We start from the raw sequence: 15,154 nt of genomic DNA, 5'->3' as shown, positions 1-15,154 counted from the left end.
AATTTGTCATATAAGTCATTTCATAGGTACATCTTCATCATCAACCTTCAACAGTAAGTAAGGTCCCTTAAAATCGCCCAAGTTTCACCAAGAAGTGGAAAGCTTTCTTAAGATACTCCTCAGTAACAGTTTGAACATACTTAATCCTTGTCCCTCACTTATTTCCCTCATGATTTTCCTCTCTATTTCCCCTACACTGCATAACAGGCTTGAATTGTTTTTTTTTCAAAAAAAACAAACAAATGCAATGTGAACTGCATGAATTTTGAAGTAGTTAAACATTTACCACTTATCAGATATTCCTATATGATTAGGCAAAAAATGCTCTGAATTACAGGTTGTGGATTTTTAGTAGATGATTGTCGTAAGTATGCTTACAGGGCAAATCGAGAATAGTCAATATTTTACATTTGCCATTGAAAGAATGAATGATGTCATACCGAAATCAAGCGAGAGGTTTATAAGTATCACCTTTTGTACACTATCTATTATATGTTGAACAAAGATATAAATTTTAATATCTACAACAACAACCATTCTTTGAAATCAAGATGATAATTGAAAAGTGACAGAGGATTAGCTTTAACTAGAGGGTTAGTTTCATCATCTCCTTTAGCGCATCATTTCAACCCATTCTAATGCAAGAGAATATTTGCATACCTGTTATTGTTCTTCTTCCGCTTTCTTTAAGAGTTTATCAATTGTATGAAACTGAAACCTGGGATACATGAAAAAGAAAGAGAATGTAAGGTCAGAGAAACTATAAGATGTCAATTCTATTGATATGTTCTCGTGAAAAAACTGTGTCCGTGATAACTTATCACTTCGAGAACATATTTAACAGGTTGACAGTAAAAATGTTATATGTGATAGATCGCACCATAATTTTGGGATATGTGATAAGATGCACGTTTGAGTTGAACGTCGTTTCAATATAGGATAAATACTCCATCTGTCACGTTAACGGTAGCATTTGCAGGTAGTGATGGTGGCATTAATGCAATCTAGCCACATATTATGGAGGTCTTTTTTGCTGAAAATGCTGGTACAATAAAAACTTGTAAGAAAGCAAATTCTATATTTTAGCGAGTGAAGTTGAGGTGCTTGTTCTTATTCATTAAAAAAATATGGTCACAATATCACATCAACGTAGTATTTAAAACTCAACCATATAGGCAGACAACTTTGAAAATAAATAGAGCAAATTAAGGTAGCAATTGTACCATTATGCCTCCCAATGTCCGTATAAAGTTCAAATTTGCTGCATGGATGCATGTAATTGTGATATATCAAAAAAAAAATGAACCAATGGGAAAAACATATGATAACTTAATCTAAAAAAAATGTATTGACCCTCATCCATTATAGAAAACTAATAAAAATATTGAAACCGTCAATACAAAAGTTGAATATTGACTCAAATGCTCTAAGCAAGAATATAGTTTACTTAACAAACTTTAGGTCAAATGTGTCAATTGACCTGCACAAATGCATTATAAAGGTGTTATGAATGCCCTTATTTATATGTCATTAATAGTTCAATAACTTTTTAAATTAGTTACAAATTTAGTATTTTTGGTTAAAGATATAATGCAAACACATGACAATTTCATTGTCATATGGAATCAAGCAAGAAAATGTTATATTTTGTTATTAAAACATCATTTTTCTCTCATTCACAATGCCTGGATTGCAATATAAATCCGCAAAAACAGGACAATGACTTTTGCTATTTATTACTGTTTGGCCATGTGAGATGAAATCATAATTGAAATAACTTGATGATTGAATATGAACATCGCAGATATGTCTATCAAAAAAAATCTTACAACACACAACAATTATTGTAATTAACATGCAAAAGATAGCGTTTGATATCAGAGTCAAAGTGGGATACTAACCTTATCTGCCGATGGTAAATCAAGCAAGCAAAAATAATGTAATTGTCATATACACATTAGCATGCGAACCAATTGTGCTTTAAAAGTATAGACAAATCGAGAAATCTCTTAGAAAGAATTATACCCAATTCATAATTAAGAACTAATTCGCAGATCTAGACGCATTAAGAATTTGGTTTGTAAATCAAATTTTTTTTGATAGTAGGGTTCTTTAAATATTAGTACATTTTTATAGAATCATAGATGGAGAAAGCTTACAAATCAAATCGGGTGAAAATCGGAGATTACCGGTGTATTGGTAATAGAAGCAAATTGAATACTTTGCAGAGAGAACTGCAGAATTTCAATAATATGCATATTAATCGCTTGACTAATTGAACTGATGGAGTATAAAATTTTATTTACGTGGATTATCCCATTTTGTTTTAACTGATGTGTCAAAGTTAAGTTAAAGGATAATGCTAATCACAAAACAAAGAAGTTTTCAATTCAAATTGTGAACCGTAATGTGAGAAGTTACAAAATCTTAGTGATATTAGATAAGACTCTTTTGTTTTTTTAATAAAAAAGGGTAAAAGAACCTGCAAGAAAAATTACTTTTTATAGGAATCAATAATTAAAATTACAAAATTACAAAATTGTAATATTATAAAATCTTTTCATCTACTTCAATACATTGTAATAAGAATATTTTACTTTCAATTCCAACGTGCAAAGTATTAGGATGTGGATGAGGATAATGATTAAAAAATAATATATTTTAAATAATTTTAAAAGGAAACATTAGAAATAATTTTTTTCCTAAAGCAAGATAATTATGAAACATTATTTTTAGAAATCAGTTATTAGTGAATAGTTAATTAGTTATTAATATACATGTGGCTTTTTCTGATCATGCCACATGGCTTAATGAGGAGGCTTTATCCTCTCCTTTTAATAATATATAGATATCTCCATCATAGCTAATCCAAAATCTATTTAGCATCTACATATATACCGTATTTAGCAAAAAAGCGTAACTCTACCAAGCTTCAATCCGTACTTTCTCAAACTCGAGCATTTACTTTTCTAGTTAGAGACCAACACCTTGGGACTAACGTGGAAAAGTTGATAGATAAGTCACCCTAGCTTACTGCCACTCTACAGAACCGAACATGAGATTTTCAGCTTCCGCTATTTCAAGAGTTTGCTGAGCTTCTTGTGGATCAATGTCACTACCCTTCTCCGCATCATTTACTAAAACATTATGAACTCAAGTACAATTCTTCAGACAAAAACAAACACTTAACTTTCATTATCGCCCATTAAAACCAAGAAGAAATTACAGAGATGTGAAACCATAGTAGCTCTAAGCTTGCTTACTATTGCAACTCTGATTTAACTGCAAGTAGATAAAAAAGTAGCTCTATAACAACATCGCGTTCTAATTTCTATAGCTAAAGGAAATATTATAATCGACAAAGCATTCTAATTTCTCGCTGATCGTGATGATTGACCTGTTGATATCATTTGCGCCATGAAGCTAGCATATTGTACTGCTGTATGCTGCGAAGTGTATTGATCAGAGAGGCCATACTCCGAAAAATTTGGTTCAACGTGCACAAAATGACCTGGTAATGATCTTCCTCCAAGAGTTTCCTTCAATATGTCGAAGAATTCATTCATAATCTGGTGCGATGTCTCCCATGAAGAAATCGGAAGATACTCCATCTACGAAAGAAACAAACATCTTATGAGGCCAACATGCTCGCTCATAACAGAAACTGCTTACGAGGTGGAGAAAAGTGCTGGAGAGTTAAAAAACACTCAGTTCACAGAAGAAAGAAACTAGCAAGGAGCAATTCCGCGTTCTAATCACACCTGTCGCAACCATTCAAGAGGTCTAGGGACAACATGGACGGGATTAGAGGACTACTCAGTCACCGGGAATAACCAGAATTATCGAGTTTTTTAAGGTGTTGGAGCTGTTTCAAGGTACCACTACAAATGAATACACCTGTCGTGACCATTCAAGAGGTCCAGGGACAACATGGATGGGATTAGAGGACTACTCAGTCACCGGGAATAACCAGAATTAGCGAGCTCTTTAAGGTGTTGGATCTGTTTCAAGGTACCGCTACAAATGAATACACCTGTCTAGGGACAACACTACTCAGTGACCGGGAATAACCAGAATTAGCGAGCTTTTTAAAGTAATTGAGCCGTTTCAAGGTACCACTACAAATGAATAAACTGCGGCGTGTTTTGCGCCGTAAACATTGGTTTCACCAAAGAACAAGCATTCAAATGAGAATAAACATCTAAAGATATTTCATACCTCCATCATTATTCCCCTCAAGTTCTCAGAGTTTACTGGAGAAACTTTGCCCACTCGCAGTCTAAAGTCACCAAGTCGATACTGAATCCCCTACATACGTCAAATATTTTAATGAGTATTATGAAGTAGTACTAAGTAAGTCTTATTTTATAGAATTTCGAAGCATAAATCAAAGCAAGGCAAAAAGTGGCAAGTGTAGAAAACATCTTCTAAAACATTCTGTATAAGGTAAATAGTAAAATTCAAGCGCGGAAGCTGTTCCATATTCACAAAATATTGAAGCACAATAAATGCAGATGATATTCCCTATAAATGATTAAATTTTCAAAGCTAAGACTATGGATAGTTGTCGATAAGTTAATCATCCCCTCATGCAGTAAGAGCAATACAAACCTCAAAACTGATTGCAATCCTCGTTTTGTAAGACTGCAACTTCTCCATTATCTCTTGCATTGATGACTCCGCTTCCATGATCAACCGTTGCTGTCTAATTATCATGTAATACATGTCGGGTTGCTCTTGAAGCGAAATTCCCATAAAGTCCTTGGGAAACTCCACTGCTTTTGCTTGATCTACAAAGAGTACTCAAAAAGTTGAAACATTTGTGCACATTCGTTAAAACCTACAAGGTTCTTCTCACTCAAGGCTACTCAATGACAGCGATAACTTCTCTTAAAAGAAAAAATTTAGTCCACAACTCTTTACATCCTCGCGCTAACTCTTCACTTTAAAATTCGCGCTCGTCTGTGAGGACTAATTAATAAAAAGGAAAGTCCGGTGTGACCTCCTGATCACACCAAGGCTCCCCTTCAATTAATCAATCAACTATATTAAGTTAAGATCGACTATACCAATCGTTCTAGTGAAATCATGTCAATCCTACTCCGCTTATAAATTATTTTGCCTTACAAAAGAGAAAACCTTCTCAAAATCTAATTTTTATAATGAATCAACATGAAAAAAAAAACATAGAGATCATCCTTTTATAGTATGTTTACAAACATATACTTCATTAAGTAATGGAATACCTTTGAGTATTGGTCTATAAAAGCTAACAGTATTTTTCCATCTTCCTTCTTTAACCCCATTAATCGTTTCGATGCATTGAGAAACTTCAGAAAGTATCTGAGTGCTGAGCGTTGTTCCTGCATTTGGCCGCCATTGCAAAATCCTAACGACAAATAAAGTAACAAATTATACACATAAATCTAAACACACATTAAAAATCTATAAATAATGTTACTACGTGTCTAGTGAAATCAAAATTTTTTACCATTTGATTGGCATGTTGTTGATTGGCAAAACTCCTTATGTTATAATTTGATAGCGTAAGAAACAATGCAACTATATTTATAATAGGACAAGTACCTTGAACATACACTATGTCATTAAATTCATGTAATAAATATAGATTTTTTTCTGTCTAAAAATTCAATAAATCCACCTCTTTTTGGTTACATTTACTAGGTAATTTAAATTATTTTTTATTCTTTTTAATTTGCTATGAAATCAATAGTTTTTCCTATTTGGCCTCCAATATGGAAATAGAAAAATAATAAATATTCATTCTAAAACTAGTTCTTGATCAATTTTTCTCAAAATGTTGTCTTGTCTATATATTTATATCTATATTAATTAATATACCTTTTTTAGAAAAGAAAAAGATATGATTTGAAGGATTAAACAAGTAAAAATTTTCAAACAGAAATATGAAATCTATTTTATTAAAATAAAGAAAGTCCTATATCTTTATACAATATTTTTCCTTCTGACTTCATGGGATCAATAGTTTTCTTAATTTGTTTAGATTGAAATAGAAAAATAATAAATATTTTTTCTTAAATGTAGTTCTAGATAAGATTGTCTTTAAATGGTAGTTAGCTATATTTAATTTTGTTATTAATATACCTTTTATATAAGAGAAAAATTAATGCTTTGAATAATTAAACAAGTGTAGTTTTAGATAAGATTGTCTTTAAATGGTGTCAACTCTACATTTAATTCTGTTAATTAATATACCTTTTATATATAAGAGAAAAATCAATGCTTTGAAAGAATTAAACAAGTCAAAAAAATTTATGCACAAATATGATTTTTTTTAATTAAAAAATATATATTAAATTTATTTGATCTTATATAATACAATATTTTGTTGTTATATAACTTATAAGGTAATTAAAATAATTGATAGTGTCTCCTAATTTACTTAGAAGATTTGAAATAAAAAAATAATTATTATTTATCCTAAATGTAGTTCTAGACAAGTTTGTGTAATAGAAAGATATCTAGCCTATATATATTTTTATTAATTAATATTCTTTTTATATGAGAAAAAAAAAACTGTGCTCTTAAGGATTAAATAAGAAAAAATTTGCATGCCCATTAAAATAAAATGTATAGTATCTTTATGTCATCTTATATGCTACACTTATATCTTAAAAGTCATAAAATTTTTATTTAAAATTCTTATCTACCTTACACGCTTTTAATTATAAATTTCCAACTTATGGTACACTTTTAAAAACTGAAACTTTTTTATTTTATTTGTAAATGTTAAGAAAAATGGTACACATAAAATTTGTCAACACCAAACTATAAGAATTTATACAGTGGTCTAGATGGTAATTATTTTTTCCACTTCACCTATCATATTTGGAGTGTTACAATATTTTATTATGTAAAGAGTTTACATAATAAGCAAATACTTACTGTAAAGCAATTAAATATATAATAAAAAATAGATTCCAAAGAAAACTTATTTGTTATAGTAAAATGCGTTAAAGGGTGAATGTTACGGAGAGGTTTGACTTTATTTTTGCGTTTTCCTGCTTATAAATTATGCCTCAATTAAACTTTTTATCTAAGTTTTAAACTGTGTGAAATTCATGGAGGCATTATTTCATCTATGTTCTTGTTATTAGTAATATTATTAGTACAACAATCTAACACTTGAACTCATAAAAATAATAAACTTAATAGTAGTGGAACCAAGATTTTCGCTATAAAAAGTTTAAAATAAAAAAAAAAAATAATAAGCACATAAATTAGGAGATCAAACATATAGTATATAATATACATAATTTTTTCTTTTTTTTTCTTTACCTATCTATCTATAGTGCAAGTAAGGTTGCTCATTAAAGCAAGAAAGATTGCTCATTGCTGAGCCTCATTGCCTATCCATCCATATGATCATAAAGAAAGGCTTGCCTATGCATCTTTTCTTTTGGATTGGAGCCTGTCGCAATCTGAATCAATTAGCCTATTTTAGTTCTCACTCCGTTGTTTCCCACTACTTCATTCTTGCGAATGTACTCTCTGGGGAGGATACTTAACACGTTAGCTACAATACTGCACGAGTCGATACACACAGCGGTGGCGTAGCCAAGGCAATGGCATGGCACAGGTGATGGCACTGACATGACATGGTCTAGGCAGTGGCGCAGCAAAGGCGATGGCATTGGGATGACATGGTCTAGGCAGTGGCGTGGTCAAGGGCCAAGGCGATGGCATTGGCATGACAGAGTAATTTGAAGTAGTGATATGAATTGCGTACACTTTACTCTCCCTAGACCCCACTTTGTGGGAATACACCGGCACGTTGTTGTTGTTATGGAAAAAGTGACATATCTCTTCAATTCAAGCATGAATGTACAGTTGAAACTCTTTTAGGTTTGGATTGCTGCTTTGGCTACTTCCCTCTTCCTCTGATACCGAATATCATACCAAAAACTAAAATTTTTGATACGACACTTTATTATTTGATATGCTTTGTAAAAAAAGTTTGGTATTCGACTTTTGGAACTAATCAACTATCTTTTACTAAAGAAGTAACTCTTTCGATGTTCCTAAGTATATTTTGTGCTTGCTCCTCCTTGAGCCTCTTTCTTTTTTTCGCAAGTTTTCAACAGCCAAACCATGATTTTCACCGATAGTACCTTTTCGCGCATCTTCTTCACTGAGAACACATGACATTTACGCGTGTTCTAGTATCCCACAGTAGTAGCAAACAAATGACAGATTTTCATAACGAAGTTCTACCCATTTTTCCTCCGAAGCCATCTTAAGTACTTCTCCGCGGGGTAGAGGCTTGTAACACATGACCAACAAATATACTCACCTTATATATAGCCTATAATCTGTCATAAACGAAAGTACAGATAACTTGGGAAAAGAAAAACTTTACCTTTCAGCAGTACTTGGTATATGATCATTCTGGAATTCAAGAATGGAGCTTCTGTTGTGGATGATGACGGAATTATAGATTTCGAATGAGATCTAATCTATATATAAATGCAACATCAATGTTCATTGATTCATACAGTGAAGGCAACCTAGGTAAAGGGGTCATTAGACCGTAGCTTGCTGCTGAAAATGTTGCTAGGCTTGAAAAACTTATATATGTTAGATAGTGAGTCAAAGATCAATAGCTTATTAATTAATTGTTGGTAACTCATCATCATGTTCATCAATTCTTCTTCTCATGGTAGTTACAAGGATTAAAATTTCAATAATGGAGTTCATATAAGGAAGGAGAACAAAGTGAGCTCAGATACGCCATCGACATGCTGAAAAGAGGAGAGAAGGGGGAAACATAAGGTGTCCTGCATTTACTTTGTTTTTTTCCAGAGAGCTTAGACACCCCCAAAACTCCCCTAACTCATGTTAATCCTGCACATCAGAAAGACAGCTCATTGCTGCGCCAGTGAGCCTCGATCATCATCAGCAGCAGCAGCAGCAACATCACCATCATCGTTGTCAACACCACCACCACCACCACCAACAACAACAACAACAACATCATCTGCAATTTAATAAGGTCGAAAGTGGTTCTTGACATGGTATTGGTTCCCCTCCAATTTTTCATCATCATCTGCAATTAGATAAGGTTGTAAGAGGGTCTTGACATGGGATTGATCCCACTCCAATCTTTCCCACCAACTTTTTTTAACTTCGATTCTTTTGAGGGAAGGGAGAGGATGCCCATTTGTATTGGGAGTAAAGAAAGGCAGCCTCTTCAGATTGGGACACCATTTAAAATCCATTGATTCAAGGGAATCACAGATCAATTTTCCATCACAGATTCTCTTCAACTCAGGCAGGACACTTAGGTGGAGCCGTTTTAACTTCGGAAGATCAGCAGTTGTAGACGTAATCTGGGGATTGCTGCTTTGGCTACTTCCCTCTTCCTCTCTTCCTATTATCTCTTCTATCTCATCACAATACTGTACCCAAAGCACCTGAAGGTTTTTCAGATCCTGCACGATAGCCCATGGAAACAACTTCTTCATCCTATTGCAGTGGTTGAAACACAATTCTGTTAGACCCGAGAAGGTGTGAGATGCAATTTTCCCCTTACAAACCCCAACAAGATTTCGCAAATAACGAACAGTCAGACTATGGAAACATATGCAGTCTGTCTTTATAATAGTATTTCTCCCATCAGGCACATTGACAATCCATTCTATGTCATCACAATGCTTGATCACACAGCTCAAGCCTCTTAAAGTAGCCTGTAACTGAAAACTGTCCACCAAGCAGCTACGCAGACCACGACAGTTTTCAATATGTAGATTTTGAACGCAATGTGGAAGAATAATTGATGCCGGAACTCCTCCATCTGCTTCAAGGCTGAAACTCTGTAGAATCACTTTTCTTTGTTCGACTCTACGATTTCCAGAGTCATGGTGCAAGAAACATTGAGCGCTGGACACCTTTGGCATTACTCTTATGTCATACCACCAATCTTTCTCACAGTTCCGGCGATTTCTCATGAACTTGTTGAAGTTATGCAAATCACAGAAGCGGCCTTTGAATTCTTCTAGAAGTTCCAAGCTGGACAAGTCTTCAATTTTTGCATTCACACGTAGTGGAAGTTTGAGGTATTGAAGATGGGAAAGTTTACGTAATATCTCCTTTGGCAGTTCATCAAGACCTATTCCACTCATATCTAGAAATTTAAGCTTGAATAAGTTTTCCATGCCTTGAGGTACTTCCTTAATACCAGTGTAAGATACATCTAACACCCTCAGATTTTTGAGCTTTCCCAGTGGTGGCACATATCTGAGCTGATCACATTGTCGAAGTGAGAGTGCCCTAAGACTTCTCAAGTTAGAAAAGCAACTCGGCAAATCCATAAGCACTGAGTTATAGCTCAAGTCGAGTACTTGGAGGTTGTTCATATGCTGAAAGAAGGATTCTGGGATCCATCTCAAAGTACAATCAGAGAAAAGCAAGCTTGATAATGAGGGGCAATTGGGAGCCATGTCTTCAGGGATTCCCCTTATGTAGCTTTTAAGAAAAGACACTTTATCCAAATCGAATATCCAATCTTGCTCCTCCGGAACTTGTGATCCTATTCCAGCCCTTACCATGTACCTTGGTTTAACATTTGTGATTCGCAATGCCATTTCCCTGAGTAAATCATGCATCCTTACTCCTTCGGAAGTTGCTTCAAGTAAGCAAATCTTCACTAGTTTATTCAATATGGTATGGCCATGGTTAAACTCTTCTTCCCTGCTATCTCCCTTCATCATTCCCTCCATCATATATCTACCAATTAATTCATCTCTACCAATTTCACAGTCCTCAGGATACAAAGCACAGTACAAGAAGCACTCTTGCATATTTGTATCTCTCAACCGATCATAACTATACTGAAGTACCTTGAAGACATCGCTTTCCATGTCATCAGGGAATTCTTTCAATGCATTCTTCCACTCCCTTATATCAGTCACCCCTCTCATGCTTCCCCCCAAAGTGATGAGCCCGAGTGGCAAGCCTTTGCACCTTCCCGCCAAGGACTTGGCAATTGGCTCGATATCTGGACTAACCAGAGTCTCGCATCCTAGACTCTTCCTGAACAACTCCCAAGCATCATCAGAATTGAGATTCTTCACTTCGCGTAGTTTCTGACAACCTATCTTTAGGCAGACTTCAGATGAGCGACTAGTTAGAATCAGTCTACAGCCTTCCATGCCAAGAGAGTAACCCAACTTCTCCAAGCAAAGGCGATCCCACACATCATCCAATATGATAACAATTTTCTTCCTGTTTTTGAATGCCCAATTTAACTTGGCTGCCCTTCTATGTTCGTCTACCTCATCTGAAAGGTCCAGTTTCAAAATTTTGGCAAGTTCATATTGTAATCCTTTGATGGTAAACCCTTGAGAAACGGTAACCCAGCAGACTTGATAATGAATCTCCTTAACAAGACGATTATGTATATGCTTTACCAAAGTGGTTTTGCCCACACCTCCCATACCATATATACCGATGCTTGAGACATTCTCATCCTGTAACCACGTCCAAATCACTTATAAATTTTGTTTTGATATTTTGTCATTAAATTGTGATGCCAGCAGTGGACACTCCTCAGGCTCATACATATCATGTACGAGCGTTCCAAAATGTTTACTTTGCTCGAGAAGTTCTCCTACCCTTCCATTCATCTTCTCCAAAACACCTCCATTTTTCTTCCCTCTTGTTACTACTTCTTTTAATGCACGTAGTTCTTCTTCAATCTTTGTAACCTCGTGAAACCAAGATTCAACTTCTCTTTTCCTCTTCCTCCTACCAGATTGCTCTCGATTATCAACCTCTGTCTTCACATCGAGTGCTTTATCTAATAATTGCTTTACATATCTTTCCAGAGTTTCCAAATTCTCATCGAAGTCACTAATACTTTTGAATTTCTTCACCCCAAAATCAACTACCTTCTCAATAAAAGTATCCATGATCTTCCAAAAAGCACTGCAACAAAAGAACCACGCAGAGCATTTCAATTGCAGTGGAAGAAATTATAATGAATATGTCGTTTACTAAACAACAATACTTCCTTCACAACACACTTCCATTTGTGATATAATCAAAATATTTTATGAATGAAAATATTCATCTTAAAGAAACATCATATGCATGGCATCAAGGAGCCCAAGACATCACATATTTTGCGTGTAACTAAAATTCAAATCTTAATCTGATATTTTCTCAATAAAACTAAACTTTTCAATCAAATTTTATATGGAACAAAGTAATACCAGACTGGCTAGCCATTAATAAGGCAACAATTTTACCTTTTATGTTAAAGTTTGGCAAATCATACCAGGATAGGAACAAAATTACAGTGCATTTTACAATGGAATTTAAATAGATAGTAATTTTTTTTTACGGAAGCAGCATCTCTTATCTGATTACAAATAAAAAAGAATTACAAAGAAATTGCATACTGGTTCTAACGTCTATAGAAAAACTTATAACCACTCTTTGCTGTTACACCCATTCATTAAGAAGCAATTTTTTCAGTATTTCCTTCATCCTAAAAGAATTGAGAGAATTATAAAGTACTAGAATTAACGTTTTTTAATAACCATTTGCTATTTGGAACTCACTAGCCCGACTATCCAATATTCGCACCATGGGCCAATATAAATGTTCCATTCCATTTCTTTATTCCTAGGAACTTGAACCTGAGACCTTTGATCAAAGATCCTCAACACCCTTTGGTGCAGTGGTGAAGCTAGAACTTTTAGTCTACGGGTTCTGACTTCTAGAAAAGATAGCTTAATGGGTATTCATACCGAAATGTTATAAAAGTAAAACCTTTTTTCTTTCTGGAAAGTAGATAATTTTTATAACCTAAGAAACAATGAGTAAGAGGAATTTCAATCAGATAATAAACTAGAAGTAATACAAGTTTAAGTAAAAGTAATTTACCTTTTACAGCTGCTCAGCAAAGCAGTAAGATCTGAGGTCAAATATATAATGAAAAAGAATTAGAATTCAAATTTAAAAGAATTGAACTTTTCGGTCATTTTGTTATTAAATGCAATTAAAAGAAAAGAACAATCAAGGCTGAAATAAAGAGAGTAGTATTTACCTTTGATATTCAAGTTGAAGCAGAAAGCAATAAATGGTGTAAGAAATCAAAAGCAGCAGAGAATGGGGAAAAAACAAAAGATACAGGGTGGGTTTGGTGGGAAGGAAGATATTTTCCACATAAAAAGTTAAAATAAGTAATAAAAATATTAACTCAACCCACCTAATCATTGAAAGAAACAACGGGTAATTTTTAAGGAAAAATGAAGGCCTCATGTGGTCAAGAATTAGCAAATTCTTGAAGAGACAACAACAACATACCCAGTGTAATCCAACAAAGTGGGGTTTAGTGAGGGTAATGTGTACGCGGTCCATACCTTTACCTTTATCTCAGATGAAGTAGAGAGGCTGTTTCCGATAGACCCTCGGCTCAGGACAAATAACAGTATAATAAACAAAAAAACATAAAAGGTAATACTATAAACACACTGCTAGCTAATAAAGGAAATAACACAGCCACAAGATAACATTATAAACTATCCATTCGAAATCATAGACATCACTGAAACACCACGAACAAGAAACTCCAGGCGCAGATACAAATAAAGCACTCTTTCCTACTATTACAGACAAACTCGAGATTAATAAGGAAATAGAAAGAAGAACTCGAGATAAATCAAACTTTCAGCATGAGCATCAATTTACAGAACATCCCTGTCAAAAAACACCCACAAGCTGTTATCTGAGTTTAGAACCAATTATACTTGGTGTAACTCAGGTAGGCAGAGTTCTCATCGCTGTTATTACTATAGAATTTTGGTCCAACAACCTAACATTTGAACTCGTATAAAAAGCACATGTAATGAGGCCATCTTTTAGATACTATTCCTATAAGAAGCGAATACATGATCAAGGACAAGATAAACAAAATGAAAGTGGTCAGAAAAGAGCGTCATTAGAGCAAGAAAGCTTGATCATTGCTGAGCTAGTGAGAAACAATTCACTATCTATAATCAGATGAAATGGAAAAAACATAAAGGTGAATCTAAAAACATGTATGAACAGAACAGAACAAAACAAATGAAACGTTTCTTTTTAGCACAATATGGACCCCCTTGGCTATAGTGCACAATCAAAAGAGCTCACCGATTCAAGGGAATCTCAGATCAGTTTGCCTTCACAGATTCATGTCATTGGGGAATTCTTTCAAAGCATTCTTCCACTCCATTATATCAGTCAACCGTCTCATGCTTCCGGCCAAAGTGATGAGCCCGAGTGGCAAGCCGTTGCACCTTATGTCAGCCTAATGACTCCCAGTCGCAACATATTTTTTCCCTGTCACTACAACAACAACATACCTAGTGAAATCCCACAAAGTGGGGTCTATGGAGGGTGGAATGTACGCAGGCCTTACCACTACCTTATGGAGGTAAAGAGGCTGTTTCCGAAAGACCCTTGGCTCAAGTGAAGCAAATCAAAGTAGTATTCAAAAGAAAAAATGGTAGTGGAGAGAAACGTGACACTAATAACACTTTTTTGCCCTGTTATTGATGCATTTAATACAACCTATAGGCCACAATATATGTGCTGGTGAAAAATAATAGGTATGAGGTAAGCATATGCTGCTGAGATGTAGTAGGTATAAGGAAGATCTGGGATTTGGCGTTTATGAATTCACAGTCAAATATTCATATATTTGTGAATCTCATAAGTACTAAATGAGCATTATTGAGTTCACGTGAACTCACATGTTTAGATGGAGCGCTAAACTAAGTAGAAATTCACTACATTTGCTTTTATCTTATGTTTGATTTCAGGAGATAAATTGCCTTAATTTGGGTCCACTATATGAATTTTTGTATTCATTTAGTGCTTGCTAACAGAATTCCAATAATTTGACTATTTTGCTGTCATATTTTCTTGCTACCATGTTTCGAATTCTTTTCTTTTCTGTCGAGCCGAGGGTCTACCAGATGGTACACCCTACCCTCCCCAGAACCCACTTTTGGGATTACACTGGCTATATTGTTAAATGATCGACCACAACCTTTTATTATCTAAGTTTAGAATTGATTATACTATGTCAAACTGGTACAATTTTTATCACTGTTGTTGTTATGAG

At 34.4% G+C, this 15,154-nt stretch overlaps 2 protein-coding genes and 1 long non-coding RNA gene across 3 annotated transcripts; all 3 read right to left on the bottom strand.

The window, feature by feature from the left end:
- Positions 1-231: 231 nt before the first annotated feature.
- On the bottom strand, positions 232-1,377 carry LOC107840908. The gene is made up of 2 exons (XR_001665347.2): positions 881-1,377; positions 232-718 (listed from the first exon to the last, which is right to left on the bottom strand). It is a non-coding gene; the product is annotated as an uncharacterized LOC107840908 (long non-coding RNA).
- A 1,828-nt stretch (positions 1,378-3,205) lies between these two features.
- LOC107841829 (mediator of RNA polymerase II transcription subunit 20a-like) lies at positions 3,206-5,519 on the bottom strand. The gene is made up of 5 exons (XM_016685677.2): positions 5,492-5,519; positions 5,247-5,389; positions 4,612-4,790; positions 4,219-4,308; positions 3,206-3,611 (listed from the first exon to the last, which is right to left on the bottom strand). The coding sequence occupies exons 1-5, from the start codon at positions 5,503-5,505 to the stop codon at positions 3,369-3,371; spliced, it is 669 nt and encodes a 222-aa protein (XP_016541163.1). The 5' UTR covers positions 5,506-5,519; the 3' UTR covers positions 3,206-3,368.
- A 3,112-nt stretch (positions 5,520-8,631) lies between these two features.
- On the bottom strand, positions 8,632-15,025 carry LOC107840907 (probable disease resistance protein At4g27220). The gene is made up of 3 exons (XM_016684857.2): positions 13,094-15,025; positions 12,931-12,961; positions 8,632-11,967 (listed from the first exon to the last, which is right to left on the bottom strand). Exon 3 carries the CDS (start codon positions 11,475-11,477, stop codon positions 9,027-9,029), a length of 2,451 nt encoding a protein of 816 aa, XP_016540343.2. The 5' UTR covers positions 11,478-11,967; positions 12,931-12,961; positions 13,094-15,025; the 3' UTR covers positions 8,632-9,026.
- Between the last annotated feature and the right edge of the window lie 129 nt (positions 15,026-15,154).

The sequence above is a fragment of the Capsicum annuum genome, chromosome 9 (assembly GCF_002878395.1).
Source record: "Capsicum annuum cultivar UCD-10X-F1 chromosome 9, UCD10Xv1.1, whole genome shotgun sequence".
NCBI lineage: Eukaryota > Viridiplantae > Streptophyta > Magnoliopsida > Solanales > Solanaceae > Capsicum > Capsicum annuum.
The sequence above is the reverse complement of the archived record's forward strand: the minus strand, read 5'-3'. Positions and strand labels throughout refer to the sequence as shown.

Coding starts and splice junctions, on each gene's coding strand:
- LOC107840907 (XM_016684857.2), bottom strand. CDS start 11,477: ATGGGAGGTGTGGGCAAAACCACTTTGGTAAAGCATATACATAATCGT.
- LOC107841829 (XM_016685677.2), bottom strand. Junction 4,309..4,611: donor GGATTGCAATCAGTTTTGAG/GTTTGTATTGCT, acceptor TGACGTATGTAG/GGGATTCAGTATCGACTTGG. Junction 3,612..4,218: donor TGAGGGGAATAATGATGGAG/GTATGAAATATC, acceptor TTTCTTTCGTAG/ATGGAGTATCTTCCGATTTC.